The 15,055-nt window shown below is 36.2% G+C and overlaps 2 protein-coding genes across 2 annotated transcripts; one reads left to right on the plus strand and one right to left on the minus strand.

Annotated features, from left to right (window-relative positions):
* Positions 1 to 510: 510 nt before the first annotated feature.
* On the plus strand, positions 511 to 2,167 carry LOC137963645 (cytochrome P450 71A1-like). Its single transcript, XM_068810801.1, has 2 exons — positions 511 to 1,399; positions 1,490 to 2,167. The coding sequence occupies exons 1-2, from the start codon at positions 581 to 583 to the stop codon at positions 2,096 to 2,098; spliced, it is 1,428 nt and encodes a 475-aa protein (XP_068666902.1). The 5' UTR covers positions 511 to 580; the 3' UTR covers positions 2,099 to 2,167.
* Positions 2,168 to 9,466: 7,299 nt separating this feature from the next.
* On the minus strand, positions 9,467 to 12,671 carry LOC137963654 (uncharacterized). The gene is made up of 4 exons (XM_068810813.1): positions 12,366 to 12,671; positions 11,686 to 11,777; positions 10,092 to 10,202; positions 9,467 to 9,960 (listed from the first exon to the last, which is right to left on the minus strand). Exons 1-4 carry the CDS (start codon positions 12,568 to 12,570, stop codon positions 9,763 to 9,765), a joined length of 606 nt encoding a protein of 201 aa, XP_068666914.1. The 5' UTR covers positions 12,571 to 12,671; the 3' UTR covers positions 9,467 to 9,762.
* Between the last annotated feature and the right edge of the window lie 2,384 nt (positions 12,672 to 15,055).

Genomic DNA, 15,055 nt, shown 5'->3' on the forward strand with positions numbered 1-15,055 from the left:
CTCCTTCACGTGAATATATATATATATATATATATATTTAAAAAAAAAAATTTACGAAGGCTTGCTTACTAACACTTTATTACTATATTGGAGTTGGATACAAGATCATCCTAAAACTGGTAAGCACAAAATCTTTCTACTCCTGAATTAACGCGAAACCATATCCTTAAGAGCAAAAACGGAAAGTACAAAAATAGGAAAGGAACAATTGATTTCTTTACTAGTATAAAATAAAGATTTGATTCCTCCTAACTGGTCAAAATCGTTTGTTATGGTTGTCAAGTAAGCTCTCTCTGATTCATGCATACAAGTTGAAAGACAATTTTACACATGATTCTCAACAAGCTTTTTTTTTTCCATAAATCTCTGGTTTTGATCTATATATCAGAAGACCTAACCAGTTTGAACAGTCGATTGAAGGATCATTTAAATACCCAATTCGAGAAAAAGAAGAAGATAGCTCTTCTAATAATTATTTCTTCCTTCCTCATTTGGGACTTAACCAATGGTTCTATTCAACCAGTTTTCATGGCTGCCTTTTCTGCTACTGGTTGGCCTTCTTCTCGTGCTTCGGTTCCGTATGTTCAGTAACAGAACAAAAAGAGGCAAGCACCCACCAGGTCCAAACCAGCTTCCATTAATCGGAAATCTTCACCAGCTTTCCAAAAACCTTCCGCACCGCTCTCTTTGGTTGCTCTCCAAAAAACATGGGCCACTCATGTATCTCAAGCTCGGCCAAGTTCACGCTGTAGTAGCTTCATCTGCTCGCATGGCTAGAGAGGTTATGAAGTCCCATGACCTTCAATTTTGCGACAGATCTATGGTTTTATCTCAGAAGAGACTAACCTACAATCTCCACGACATGGCCTTTACACCGTACGGCCGTGACTGGAGGGAACTGCGAAAGGTCTGTCTCCTCGAACTTCTCAGTGTGAAAAAAGTCCAGTTCTTCCGGTTTCTGTGGGATGAACTTGTCGGCAGAATGATAAGTTCCATATCTGAATCTTCTTCTTCGGTAAAATCTGTGAATTTGACTGAAATAGTGAAGATTTTCACCAATGATTTGATCTCTAGAGCTATTTTTGGTGAGAGCTTCAGATGGGAAGACGAAGAGGAGCAGAGGAGATTTTACCGAGCTTTCCATGAGACTCAGACGCTTATGGGTGAGTTCTATGTTTCAGATGTGCTGCCCTGGCTGGGGTGGATTGATGCAGTCACTGGTCTTCGAGGTCGGCTGCAGAAGAACTTTGTTGACATGGATTATTTCTACGAAAAAGTCATCAACGAGCACCTTGATCCCAACAGAGCCAAACCAGACAATGAAGATTTCGTCGATGTGTTGCTGAGGATCGTGAATGAACTCAATCTTACCAGAGATCATGTCAAGGGAATCCTCATGGTAAAATTAAATTCTGATCATGTTCCCAGAACGTACAAACTCTTGAACCAGTTCCATGTTTTCTGAGATTTAATTCACCAAACTTTTCAGAATCTTCTGGTTGGTGGGACGGATACTAGCGGTACTACAGTGGTGTGGGCGATGGCAGAACTGATGAGAAAACCCTCTGCCATGAAGAAAGTGCAGGAGGAAATCCGAAGAGTCGTCGGATCTAAAGGGAAGGTGGAAGAAACCCATCTCCCCCACCTCCAGTACCTTCACTTCATCGTGAAGGAGACGCTGAGACTGCACCCGCCAGGGCCGTTTCTGATCCCTAGAGAAAACCAGTGGCACTGTCAAATTAACGGCTACGACATCTTCCCAAAAACCACAGTAATCGTCAACGTGTTAGCCGTCTCTTTGGATCCCGATTCCTGGGAGAACCCAGAAAAATTCATGCCAGAAAGGTTCAAGAACGTGGATATCGACTACAGAGGGCCAGAATTTCAGCTTTTACCGTTCGGCGCAGGTCGCAGAGGCTGTCCGGGGGTGAATTTCGGTTTGAGGACAGTGGAGCTTGCTCTGGCAAATCTTCTCTACAGCTTTGACTGGGAATTGCCTGATGGAACGAGGAAGGACTTCAGCATGGAAGAATGTTATGGCATAACGGTGCAGAGAAAGACTCCTCTGAGGCTCGTTCCTGTTAAGATTTACAGTTAGGTAGTGGGATGAACAGAAAAAAACAAGTTTCAGTTGAAAAGACTATCATTTGCTTTTAATCTGTTGAGATTTGAGAATATATGTTTAGATGAATAAAATCTATCTATTGTTATATGTTATTTGAGTAAGCTTAGTAAGATATGTGATGTTATTTTGATCGATTCTACACTTGGCTTGAACAGATTTCCTTCTTGGGGGGGTTAGTCAACGTGACTCAGGACATGATCTTCATGTACATTACTCAGTTCATGTCCTGATGTTGTTAGGGAGTGCCAAACTTCATATCATGTACATGATTATCCATGACTCAGGAGTTCATGTCCCAAGAGTAAACGGTGGAAAGTGTTTTCTGCCGATTTTGAGAATCATGTACATGACTCACGCGCGGGGCTCTCTTTGGCGCACCCCTCTCTCGTCTCCTTAAACCCTGAGCTCTCTGCTCCCTCTCTCGTCTCCACCGTCCCTCTCCGGTCTCTCTCTCAACCTCTGTTGTAGAGTACGGGAAATAGAGAGGCTCTGCGACGGAGGTCGAGAGGGAGGGAGGATCCTTCTCCCTCAACGACGGCTTCTCTTCTCTCTCAGCGTTCCTCTCTTCTCCTCCCACCACCTACACACCCCCCCCCCCCCCCCCCCTCGGTCATCCTCCCTCTCGACCTCCGTGGCAGAGCACGGGAGGTCGAGCATCTGTTGCAGAGCTTCTCGGCCTCCCTCCTGGCATACCGCCGGAGCGCCGCCGTCGCCGTCGTTGTTGCCCGCTAGCTCGCCGCTAATGAAGACGACGATGGTTTAATTTTTCCTAAGTTAGGAAAAATAAACTATCATCATAAAAATCATTAATTTATAAATTTTATTTATAAAAGTAATTATTTTTATTTATTTAATATATTTATTTTATAATTACTATATTAAAATAGTGATTTAATAGTCATAATTAAAATATTGTTAAAATAAATATTTGATAAATTATTTTGGCATAATTATCCGATTGCTATAGTTAATTAGACCAATGGTTTTAAATTTTTTGATAATATATTATTAATTAATAATACATAAAATATATTATGTACAAATATATAGTGTGTTAAAGTTATGATTAGATCAATTTTTTCTCTTAAATTATTTATTTTTAGGTTAAAGTATATCATATGTTATTAATAAATTAATAACTCAACGTATTACTTTCGTTTTTGTTATTTATAACGTTATTTATTTATTATTTGTAATTAATCATGTGCATATTTCATTGGCTCAGGTAATTACCATATTAATGCACAATAAAATATCTAATTCAATTAATACATATATTAATATATTTAATTATACATTAAATAACTTATTCGTGTAGTAATAATGGTTGTTTTACCTAATATATGGTTTAAGGATTATGTTGTAATTAAGTGTACTGTAAGGGTTTAGGGATTCTCTTAATTTTTATGTTTTTCTCATGTTGGGGCACTAACACTGGATATTGTTTTCTAGTGCACATGAAATCGTCAACACTAACACCAAGTGCGAAGATGATCTTCATGTTGGACATGAACTTGATCTTCAAAAATCCATTTGGGGGACGACCCCCCCAGTAAACTACTCTTCTTTGAAGCAAAGAACATAAAATTGAGATTTGAGTTCCTGTTATTGGAAACTTTCACAAGAATGGTTTGGGGTTTCCCTACTAGACTGAATGTTTCTTGTTCTAGGTTTGTTCTCTTCGGATAAAGGTGCTCTTCTCTGATGTTCACATAGAAAGAATCAAGCTCAGCTGAGAGATTCGTGAACAAGCTATAAAGTCGAGTGAGCACATCAATCCAAACTAGTTGTGACTAGTAATTATTGTTGACGTGAACTCAACTATCAGTTTATGGTGGCTTGAGTCTTCAAATAGAAGAAATCAAGGAATGGTTTCCTTCTTCCACAAATCGTCCATGATGAAACAGCCTTTCTCTATGAATTACTCTTCATGTATTGTGCTATAAATACTCTGTAAATGAAAGCAAAGTTAAATGAAAAAAAAAAGGGAATTCTTCGGTTCATCGTGGAATCAGAGCGGGTGAATAACCCAGAGATCTGATCAAGATCTCTCGCTCTGGCAAAAAGGCATATCGACATTGTCGTTCTTCTTGAAAGCACATCAAAGTCGAAGATCCATATGCCTTCCTGTTTCATCTTCACCCGAGATCAAGTCATTGGAGATTATTTTAAGATGACTATATTTTTAAATCAAGTGATTAAGCACTTGTTGGAAGATAGGCCCAAGCCCACACAACCAAGGAATACCCACATATCTAAGAGTATTATAAGATGGGTCACACGACCAAGGAAGACCCACAAGATGGGCCCAAGCACATAAGAAGTGGGACCCCCATGATTACCACAAGTTAGTATACTTATCACATAAGTTGGAAGATCAAGAAGGACTCACAAAGACATCTTTATCTTATGGTCATGTCCTAGAAGAGTTCTAATTTGAGTTATATTTGTCTTTTATCTATATTGAGTTATTTAATTATGCTAGGACTTATCTTTAAGTGTTAGAGTTTGTGTGTAATTGGGACAACGATAGTTTTATTGTAATTTGACTCTTCTACATTCCTCTATTATAAATAGAGATTCGTGTACTCTAATTATAATGAGAAATTAATTAAATTAATTAAGTATTTCTCTTTTCCATAAATTCAACATGGTATCAGAGCAGGTTTTGTGAGTTGACTTGGTCAACCCACAGAGATAATGAGATTCTTTTCTCTAAACCCTAAACCCTAAGTCTAGGTTTGTAGTTATTTTTTTCAGTCCTTACACTCGTAGATTTCTTTGCATTTTTCACCTCTATACTGAGATTTTCATATTGCAAATTATATATTGACGGAAAGATATTTGAGTCTACATTCCAAAGAAAAATGATTTTTTTCTAATCGGAGTTATCTACGGAGAGATATCGATATTTGAATGATCGAAGGTCAAATTGCAAAAAGGTTTGAACAGCAGCTGCAATCGTCAGCTTCTGAGGTATTTTATGCTATCAAGAACTAAACTTTATATGAAAAAATATCTGTAAGTCTATTCTTTTACCTATTCAACCATTTTTTTATCTGAGTTATCTACAAAGATAAATCGATATTTGAAGCAGCAAAGGTCAAATTGCAAAAGGGTTCGAGCAACAGTAGAAATCTTCAACTTTTGAGGTATTTTATGCTATCAAGAAAGAGACTTTATTTGGAGAACTATATATCAAAAGCAATATATGTACGTCTATTTTCTTACCTATTCAACCAATTCTCGGTATGAATTTTTTATAAGGAGATATTGTTCTTGGAAGATTCAATGGTCATTCTGGAAAAAAAAAGTAGAAACAGTACTTAGTTCAGCCAAATGAAAGAGACCGAAATATATCAGATTATTTATCTTCTTATAATTATATTTTATGAAGAGAAGTTATACTTATATGAAAGGTATTTAAGTCTATTTTCATAAAGAGAAAGTTTCATGCCAATCTGATTTATATTTAAAGATATATGCGCTTTGGAAGAATCAAAGGTCATGTTGGTATTCTGTTGTATTGAAAAATCCGAATTTATGCCCTTTGTTTCGCGTCACTGTTTGAGTTGCTATATCAGGAAAATATCTCACTTCTCCCTGGTTTAAGGGTTTATTACTTTATCTATGTTATTTGGGCTTATTGTTGCATCTATGATATTTGGTTCAAGTTGGGATCACTGCCATTACTTCCCAGCTTGAGGGGGAGAAGTACAAAAAGTACAAGAAAGAGGTATTTTATTCCATATATTGTGGATAAGTTTATGTGACGAAAATATTCAAGAAAGGAGAAGCACAAAATATGAAGCTTATGCGTCTAAGAAAAAATATTTATATTGGATTATGATTATTTCATGGGTCCTTCTACAAGGTTTATTATTTTGGTTCGTGTTATCTGAGTTGGAAGATGGTCGTGTTATATTCAGTTGCAGCTAGTATGTCTCTTTGGGGACATTATTGTTGAAGAAAAGTTGGCCTCAGTTCTTTTTCTCATACCATAATTAATTTGACTCTAAAAAATATCATGGTTGGGACACCATGAGAGTCAGTGCCCGGATTGGGACACCATGATAAATTTATCTCTAAAAAATATCACGGTTGGGATACCATGAGGGTCGGTGTCCCCACTACCCCCCCCCCCCCCCCCCTTGTAATGGTTTTTATTACTCCTACCACTTGAGAGTCGTTGTCCTATGGAGGGACACATTAGTGGACACTTTAGAGCAATGCCTATAGACACACTATCTACAAAAGACGGAGTGTGCCCTACATCCAGCATTAGGATTGGAGCTTCACCCGAGATCAAGTCATTGGAAATTATTTTAAGATGACTATATTTTTAAATCAAGTGATTAAGGACGATTTTTTAAGTTATTGATTACATTAGGTAGATATGAATTAGTTTACATATTGGTTTGTGCTTTGATTGTTAAGATCCACCTTTTTAGGGGCAATTTATACCAGGCTATATTGTAAGCAAGTAATCTTTGCAATTGGGTCAAACCTTGAATAGGTAAGATTGTCCTTACTCAAATTATTGAGAAAAGTTGTTGTTGCTAAGCAGTAAGAGTTGGGAAGTTATATTCGGTGTTGTGTAAGGCATATGGCATTGTGTAGGTAGAAAATGTTGAATATCCCTTTGTAAGTCTAGTCTAGTGTGTCCAGTGGGCGGTTAAAAACCCCTATATGGATCTAGAATTTGTGTAACTTAGTGAGCTGCTACCAGACTGAATGTTTCTTGTTCTGGGTTTGTTCTCTTCGGATAAAGGTGCTCTTCTATGATGTTCACATAGAAAGAATCAAGCTCAGCTGAGAGATTCATGAACAAACCATAAAGTCGAGTGAGCACATCAATCCAAACCAGTTGTGACTAGTAATTATTGTTGGTGTGAACTCAACTATCAGTTTATGGTGGCTTGAGTCTTCAAATAGAAGAAATCAAGGAATGGTTTCCTTCTTCCATAAATCGTCCATGAGGAAACAACCTTTCTCCATGAATTAGTCTTCATGTATTATGCTATAAATACTTTGTAAATGAAAGCAAAGTGATATGAAAAAAACAAAAGGGAATTCTTCGTTTCATCTTTCATCATGGAATCAAAGCGGGTGAATAACCCAGAGATCTAATCAAGATCTCTCGCTCTGGCAAAAAGGAATATCGACTTTGTCGTTCTTCTTTAAGGCACATCAAAACCGAAGATCCATATGCCTTCCTGCTTCATCTTCACCCGAGATCAAGTCATTGGAGATTATTTTAAGATGACTATATTTTTAAATCAAGTGATTAAGGACTATTTTTAAGCTATTGATTACATTAGGTAGATATGAATTAGTTTACATATTGGTTAGTGCTTTGATTGTTAAGATCCACCTTTTTAGGAGCAATTTATACTAGGCTATATTGTAAGCAAGTAATTTTTGCAAGTAGGTCAAACCTTGAGTAGGTAAGACTTTCCTTACTCAAATTGTTGAGAAAAGTCGTTGTTACTAAGCAGTAAAAGTTGGGAAGTTATATTCTGTGTTGTGCATTGTATAGGTAGAAAATGTTGAATATCCCTTTGTAGGTCTAATCTAGTCTGACCACTGGGCGGTTAAAAACCCCTATATGGATCTAGACTTGTGTAACTTAGTGAGCTGCTAGAAATCACTTTAAGGGTTTAGGTTAGTGTGTCCCTTTAGCAACATGCTAGAATGTATAATAAGATTTGAAAATAAAATCCTCGAACAAAGGGCTACAAAACCAATTCTAAGTAGAAGTCAATCAAACAAGCACTAAAGAAGAAAAATGTTGTATAAAATATGATCTTTTGGCACACGTTTAGGAATTAGACCTCTAATTATTCAAACAAAAGTATAAAAGCACAAACATTAAAATACTTAGCTCAATGAAGAAAACTATCAAACTTGACTTCCTTTTCAGCTTTGGAGACACAAACTCACCAAATGTGTGCCCTCGCTTAGGAAGCTTGAAGTTCATTGTGGCAAAAGTTTTTGTTCATTTGGTTTGAGTTTAATTTAGTTAAATAGAAAACTCCACAACATTTAATAAATAATTGTTATGGCTTAAAATGATGTTTTGTCATTTATCAAAACTATACCAAAATTTCTAAAAAATATGTTTAAAATTTTCTATTGTATAAAATAGTAGGTAACTTAAAAAATTTTATTGTATAAAACAGATCTGAGCTTGGAAAGAACAAGCATTAAAATCCTACCTAAGGGGTCAACTTTTTTCTAAGGGGTCTGACTCCTTTTTAAATTTTATATGTCAAGTCTCCATTTTTTCATCTAATGTCCTCAAAGTGATCGACTTCTTTTGTATACTTGACTAATTGTTTTTTAAATTTCTTTTAATTACAAAAAATTAATGTTTTTTAAAATATCATTTCTTACAAATTAATGTTTTTTAAAATTTATTAGTAAATTCTGCATATGTGATTGATGGGTCAACAGATGATGCTTTATACAATGCGCGATGATTCACATTTGGTATTCTATGCAAATTAAGTGCATGCTAATATACTAAAAGGCCGAAAGAAACTCAATATTTTATTTTTTTATTCAAATTCCATCCAATTAAGTGCTCAACCTTTTTTTTCATCAATTTATCTCATTTCAACTTGAAGTTTGTTGAATTTAGGACCCCATAATTAGAACCTCAAGTAAAATAAGAGAGGGAGAAAAGAAAAGAAGGAATTCGAGTAAGAAGGGGAGAAAGAGAGAAAAGGAAGAGAGTTTTAGGCTATAAGAGAGCTTGGACGAATTGAGAGAAGGGGGAGAAAGACTTGATGCTTTACCCTAAACCAATACCCTCTATTTATAGTTTTTTAGAGGATGTTACAATGTTTATAATGTCTTTAGGGTTACAAGTTTTTCATGAAAAAATATATAAGTAGACATATTCTCCTCAACTAATTATACCATTTTATCATTTTTATGATATAACACTTTATTTACTATTATGCCACTCCTCTTAGACATGTGGGCCTTCTCCATACTCGTGTGGGCTTGAGCCCATCTTTAAACATAGTTCAACAATTTAACCCTAACAATTTCCTCTTCAAGAATATTTTCTAAGACAAATTATTGTCACATTTCCACACTAGAGGATTTTGTAATTAAGATGAGCTAATATTTTTTAAATATAACATGAAGGGTATTTTCATTCCAATTCTTTTATTTAATGTGGCATATGTCCTAAAATAATTTTGAATAATAGTACTTTTTAAAAATTAAAGCAAATTTTAATTTCATACTGATGCTGATATCCACTCTAAAGAAAGAGATATAAATGAAATCCTTTTCTAAACTTTCACAAAGCTGCCAGTGAATTGCTACCAACCACACCATATCACTGCATTTCTTGCAGTTGGTATGACCAAAATATTTTGTTTCCTGCTTCTTCTTCTTTTTTATTTCTTTGACCGGTAGTTGTTTCCATTGCAGGTAAAGGAAATAGTACCCTAAAAGCAATAGCCATCACTAGTCCCAACAGAATGTTTTTTTCTTTTCTAAACTCCCTTAAATAAAAAGATTTCACTCTATCAGAAGCATGTGGTTTGCAGAGTTGTACAAAGCATAGATTTCATTACCAGTATATAACACAAAAAAATCTAGCTCAAATCTTAGAGCTCTCAACCTGATTTTTTGCCCCTATTTCGTTTAGAGGGAACGACAGTCCATCCATCATCTGCATCCTCTGGTCCCTTACTCTCAGGTTCATCTACAGCCATATCTTTTGTTTTAGGATTTGGCTTCACCATGGGCAGCCGGGGTTTTGGTAAATCAATTGCCATTGCTGACTCCTCTTCGTCTGAACTCTCGTCAACGACCTAAAACAACCAGACCATATGCAATGGTATAAGATTGAGAAGAACATATACATCTCTCTGTGTCTCTCTCAATCACTGCACTGAAGCAAAGAAAAATGTTTCCAGTCTAAGAGGAACAAATAAAAGGTTACCTGTCTGCTTAGAGAAACGGCATTTACAGGACTTGAGTTCCTTAGCTTTTCAATGAACTCAAAATTTCCTTGAAGACAGTCTTCATGCATTATCATCAACCTTTCCGCTATCTGATTAGAAGCCATAAAAATAAGAACATGAGAAAATTTTCAGGCAAGTCCAGATAATGGTGAATTTATGTAAATGAGAACCTGATAGTACTACGCCAGTCTATGACATTCCAAATAGAAAAATCAAAGTTAGGGTGGGAAGTTAAGGGAACTGTGCCAGTGCAAGATACACACAATGCACGGCTAGGAGTGCAAACAAGACAACCTGTTTACAAACTAGCCCAGCTGCACATTTGTGCCCATTTCATCCCTCCCAACAAGCCTAGTGTGGATCTGGCTTTACAAGCCAAGCTCATGATAAACATGGTTTAACTTGAATGAATTCCATCTTGGTCTGCAAGCAGTTCAGTATCCACTCAAGTCCTTATAAAATCATAACCATGCCAGCCTAGTTCACAAACTAGATTATTTTGCGCCTAATTCCTTTTTCCAAGAGACCAGCAGTGGACCTGCTACTGATGGCTCCTTAGCAAGCCACGGTCATGATAAACAAGGTTTGACTTGATTGAATTCCATCTTGGTTAGTGAGAAGTTCAGCATCAACTCAAATTATCATAACAATTAATACTAACACAATTTCCATGTTTAGCTGAAAAGAATTAGATATGCTTCTACAAATAATCTCCAAAACTGCTTTTATACGTAAATATAACTACATAGATTTGTCTTAGGCACATAAAGTAGCAAGCTTAGCCCTAGCCAAATTAAAGTAAATTCTAGAATAAAGCCCAAGTATGTATTATGAATCGTCCCTCAACTGCTTTTAGGCATAAATTTAACGAACTATATGTAACAGACACATAATTTAGTCAGGTTGAGCCCCAACCAAACTGAAAGAAAATCTTGAAATTAGTTGATGCCTGACTCATGCTTGATAACTTCAGTTCCAGCTTAAGGTCAAAGTTTCAAATTCAAATACAACTGAAGCTTGGTGAAGATTTATTTTTTAAATAAACAAATTTAGGTCAAATTGGATCCAATGTGAAAACAGATATGTCCAAGTTTGTTCAGCTTAGCTCATTGACATTCCTGCACATAAATAACATACTGAAATCAGGATATAAAAGAAGTGTAGCAGTTGCTCTCTTCCTCGACTGGCAGTACAAGCTCATCATGAGACCAACTTGAAGCCATTCTAACAAGCCATCACCCAGGTAAGGAGCGATTAAATCCCTCAATTAGAGAATTTTATGGTGACATATCTCTGAAAAGTTTTGCTTAGAGATTTAAAAGATGAAAACCTCACAGCCGAAAGAGAAATCTTAAACTTGCTAGTAATGAAGTTTCATTGAATGTTGAATAAATAGACAGAAACAAATAATATCACAAATAAAACAAGAGTATTTGCCACAGTCATGCTTATAATCTTCAACTTGCTGCAATTTGACTACAGAAATGCTGATAAACAGAAGAACATAGGAACCAGACCCAAAATTAGACAGATAAAGAGTAGAAAAACTAAATCTACGGTTAAAACAGATACCTCTTCTACACTACCATCTTCAATTTCAGTATGGAAAGAAAGTACCATGCTCTCGTCCAAAATATTCTCTAGATCATCAATATAATGTGTCTCTGAAAAAAAAAAACAATAAATTAAAATTCTGACATACACATTCACATCAACATGATACTGTTACAAAGCAAATGGTGTTTAATGGTGTTTAGTCAGTAAAGCATCTCTAATGGTAAAAACCTAATTGCCGCCAAAATTAAGGTTCTGATATTGTACATGAAAATGGTTTGTTTAGCTTATTACTAAGCAGAGGCCGGAGAAGACCATATGCATATCGAAGTTTATTCCACTTGCATCTTAGCTTGTTTCTCCATGTTATAGAAAGACGGCTATCACAGAACTTCAAACACAAGAAAGTTCCACAACATATTGTCTTTACAAGTATGGACTTCTTCCTATCCAATAAAGTACTTCACAAACTACTGAAACACGCAGGCAAGCAAAAACAGCCAAAAATCAGATGGGCAATTTGCAGTAATTTAATCTAGCTTGCAGTAATTTAATCTAGCTTCAACGTTCCCAGCTCCATCCATGAAACTGACAGAGCAGTAACACAACTCGTCTCCACTATTCACGGACTAACATATGCATAGACAAGTAAAAAGTAAAAAAAAAAAAACACGAAAATCAGTGACAGAAGACGCTACCTTTGGTCTGAGCGAACCAGCTGAGAATGTCGGACGCGAGCTGATCAGACTTCTGGCGAGAATCTCTGCCGCCCCACTCATTTTCGATAGCCATCTGAAGAGCGGTCCATCTAGAAAGCACCAAGGAGATGCCTTCCCCCAATAAGGAATGAGCATCCTGTGTGAGAATCTGTGGCTGCACAGGTGGCGGGCCTGTAGAATCCATTACAGAGCTTGAAAGTTCCGCCGACACAGAAAGAATTATCCGACCGCCGGGAGAGAGTTTTAGGCTACAAGAGAGGTAGGACGAATTGAGAATAGGGAGAGAAAGACTAGATGTTTTACCCAAAACCAATAATATTTATAGTTTTTTAGAAGATGTATTTATAATGTTTTTAGGGTTACAAGTTTTACACGAAAAAATATGTAAATGGACATGTTCTCCTCGACTAATTATACCTTTTTATTATTTTTATAATATGACACTTTATTTACTATCATGCCACTCCTCTTAGACATGTGGGCCTTCTCCATACTCATCTGGGCTTTAACCCATATTTAAACGAAGTTCAATAATTTAACCATAACAATTTCCTCTTCAAGAATATTTTCTAGGACAATTTTTTTTAAGATTTAGAATTTCAAGAGTGTCATATTTAGAATTATGTTCACCTTTCCACACTCGAGGATTTTCTAATTAACATGAGCTAATATTTTTTTTAAATATAAAATAAAGGGTAATTTCATTCCAATTCTTTTATGTAATGTGGCATATGTCCTAAAATAATTTTGAAAAATAGTACTTTTTAAAAATTAAATCAAATTGTAATTTCATACTGATTCTGATATCCACTCTAAAGAAAGAGATATAAATGAAATCTTTTTCTAAACTTTCACAAAGCTGCCTGTGAATTGCTACCAACCACACCATATCACTGCATTTCTTGCAGTTGGTATGACCAAAATATTTTGTTTTCTTCTTCTTCGTTTTTTATTTCTTTGATCCGTAGTTGTTTCCATTGCAGTAAAGGAAATAGTACCCTAAAAGCAATAGCCATCACTAGTCCCAATAGAATGCTTTTTTTCTTTTCTGAACTGCCTTAAATAAAAAAATTTCACTCTATAAGAAGCATGTGGTTTGCAAAGTTGTACAAAGCATAGATTTCATTAACCAATATTAACACAAAAACCTCAACCCAATACCTGCTTATTAATGGGCCTCAATTGCTCTTGGCCCATACAATCTATTCAGTCACTAAAGATTTTGATCCATCACAAGAGTGGGCATCTCATTTTCAGAGATGTTTTGGACAGTAAAAAACGACCACTTATGCCATCATAGGAAAATAGAATAACATGAAAATTATAGAACTCCAACTTGTTCTAAACTGTATGGTTTCATATATGAATAGAGGAGTTCCTCCTGGGACCCTCAAGTTCTGGTTTACACAATCTCCAAGGCACTTTTATGGTGCTAAATGGAATTAAAATGGCATTTGCCTGTTTGACAAACCTGTTGACGAAAGCCAGGTTCAAGCTTTTTATGCCAGATAGTCTTCATTGAAAAGCCAATTTGTTCTTCTTGGTGATGTTTTTTTTCAATTAGTTTGTGTTTTCATCTATATTTGGGCAGCTCAACATGTGGTTTGACCCAATAATAGAGGAGTGAGCAAGGAAGCAATAGAAGTAAACCATCTAATCTGGCAGGCATTAGAGGGTACAAGTACTAAGCCATTTGATCTGACCCATTTGAGCTAGTTCAGAAAATATGCTCACCTAGCTGTTTAGTTAGGAAAGTAAGATGTTGTGGCAATTTGAGAATCAGGATTGCATGCATTGGCATCTACCTAAATTGTCTGAGATATGGGTTGATATTATTTCTGAGTTACTATTCACATGGAAAATGGTTGATGGTCAAACTTCTACAGCCATTGTAATATTCATGCATAACATCTATTTTTTCTCTCCATAATTCTTTATGAGGTTTTGTTTTTGTGTCAACCCAAAAATATGATTTTTTTGTTCTTAACTCTCAAATGTGAGAGAATTGTGAGCAGGTTGTGTTGGGTATATCACCAAAATCCCACATTGGTTAGAAGTAGGGAGGATCTTAGATATATAAGTGTGGACACTATTTCTATTGGTATGAAACTTTTGGGGTTAAAGCCCAAAAGCAAATCAATGAGAGCTTAGGCCCAAAGTAGACAATATCATACCAATATGGAGATAGGTAGGTATCCATAATCCTTGTAAATGGTATCAGAGTTATGCCCCAAGTTCGCCAGGGTGGATAAATCCTCTGAATGTCGAACGAAGGTAGTGGGCCTCGATTAGATCACGATGAGATCTGTGGATGAGCTCTATTGGACAGGTGGTGTGCTCCGGATTCTTCATGGACATGTTTTGGTACCAACACGGTGAAGAAGAGTTGATCTGGACAGAGCATGCACTCGAGACAGGTGGTACTCCATGTAAGGCGTGTGCTTCAAACGCATTAAAGAGAAAAATCTGGGTTGGTAGAGAGTGGACAGATAGATGATTGTTTGAGGGGAGGCTCCTTTGTTCGAGGAGAGGATTGTTGGGTATATGACCAAGTCCCACATTAGTTAGATGTGGGAAGGATTTTGGATATATAAGTGCGGATATTATCTCCATTGGTATGTGGCCTTTTGGAGTTAAAGCCCAAGAGCAAACCCATGAGGGTTTAGGCC

Source organism: Aristolochia californica, unplaced genomic scaffold (genome assembly GCF_029961685.1).
Source record: "Aristolochia californica isolate CCGP_79_NKW_82.1479 unplaced genomic scaffold, dmAriCali1.0.hap1 SCAF_1, whole genome shotgun sequence".
NCBI lineage: Eukaryota > Viridiplantae > Streptophyta > Magnoliopsida > Piperales > Aristolochiaceae > Aristolochia > Aristolochia californica.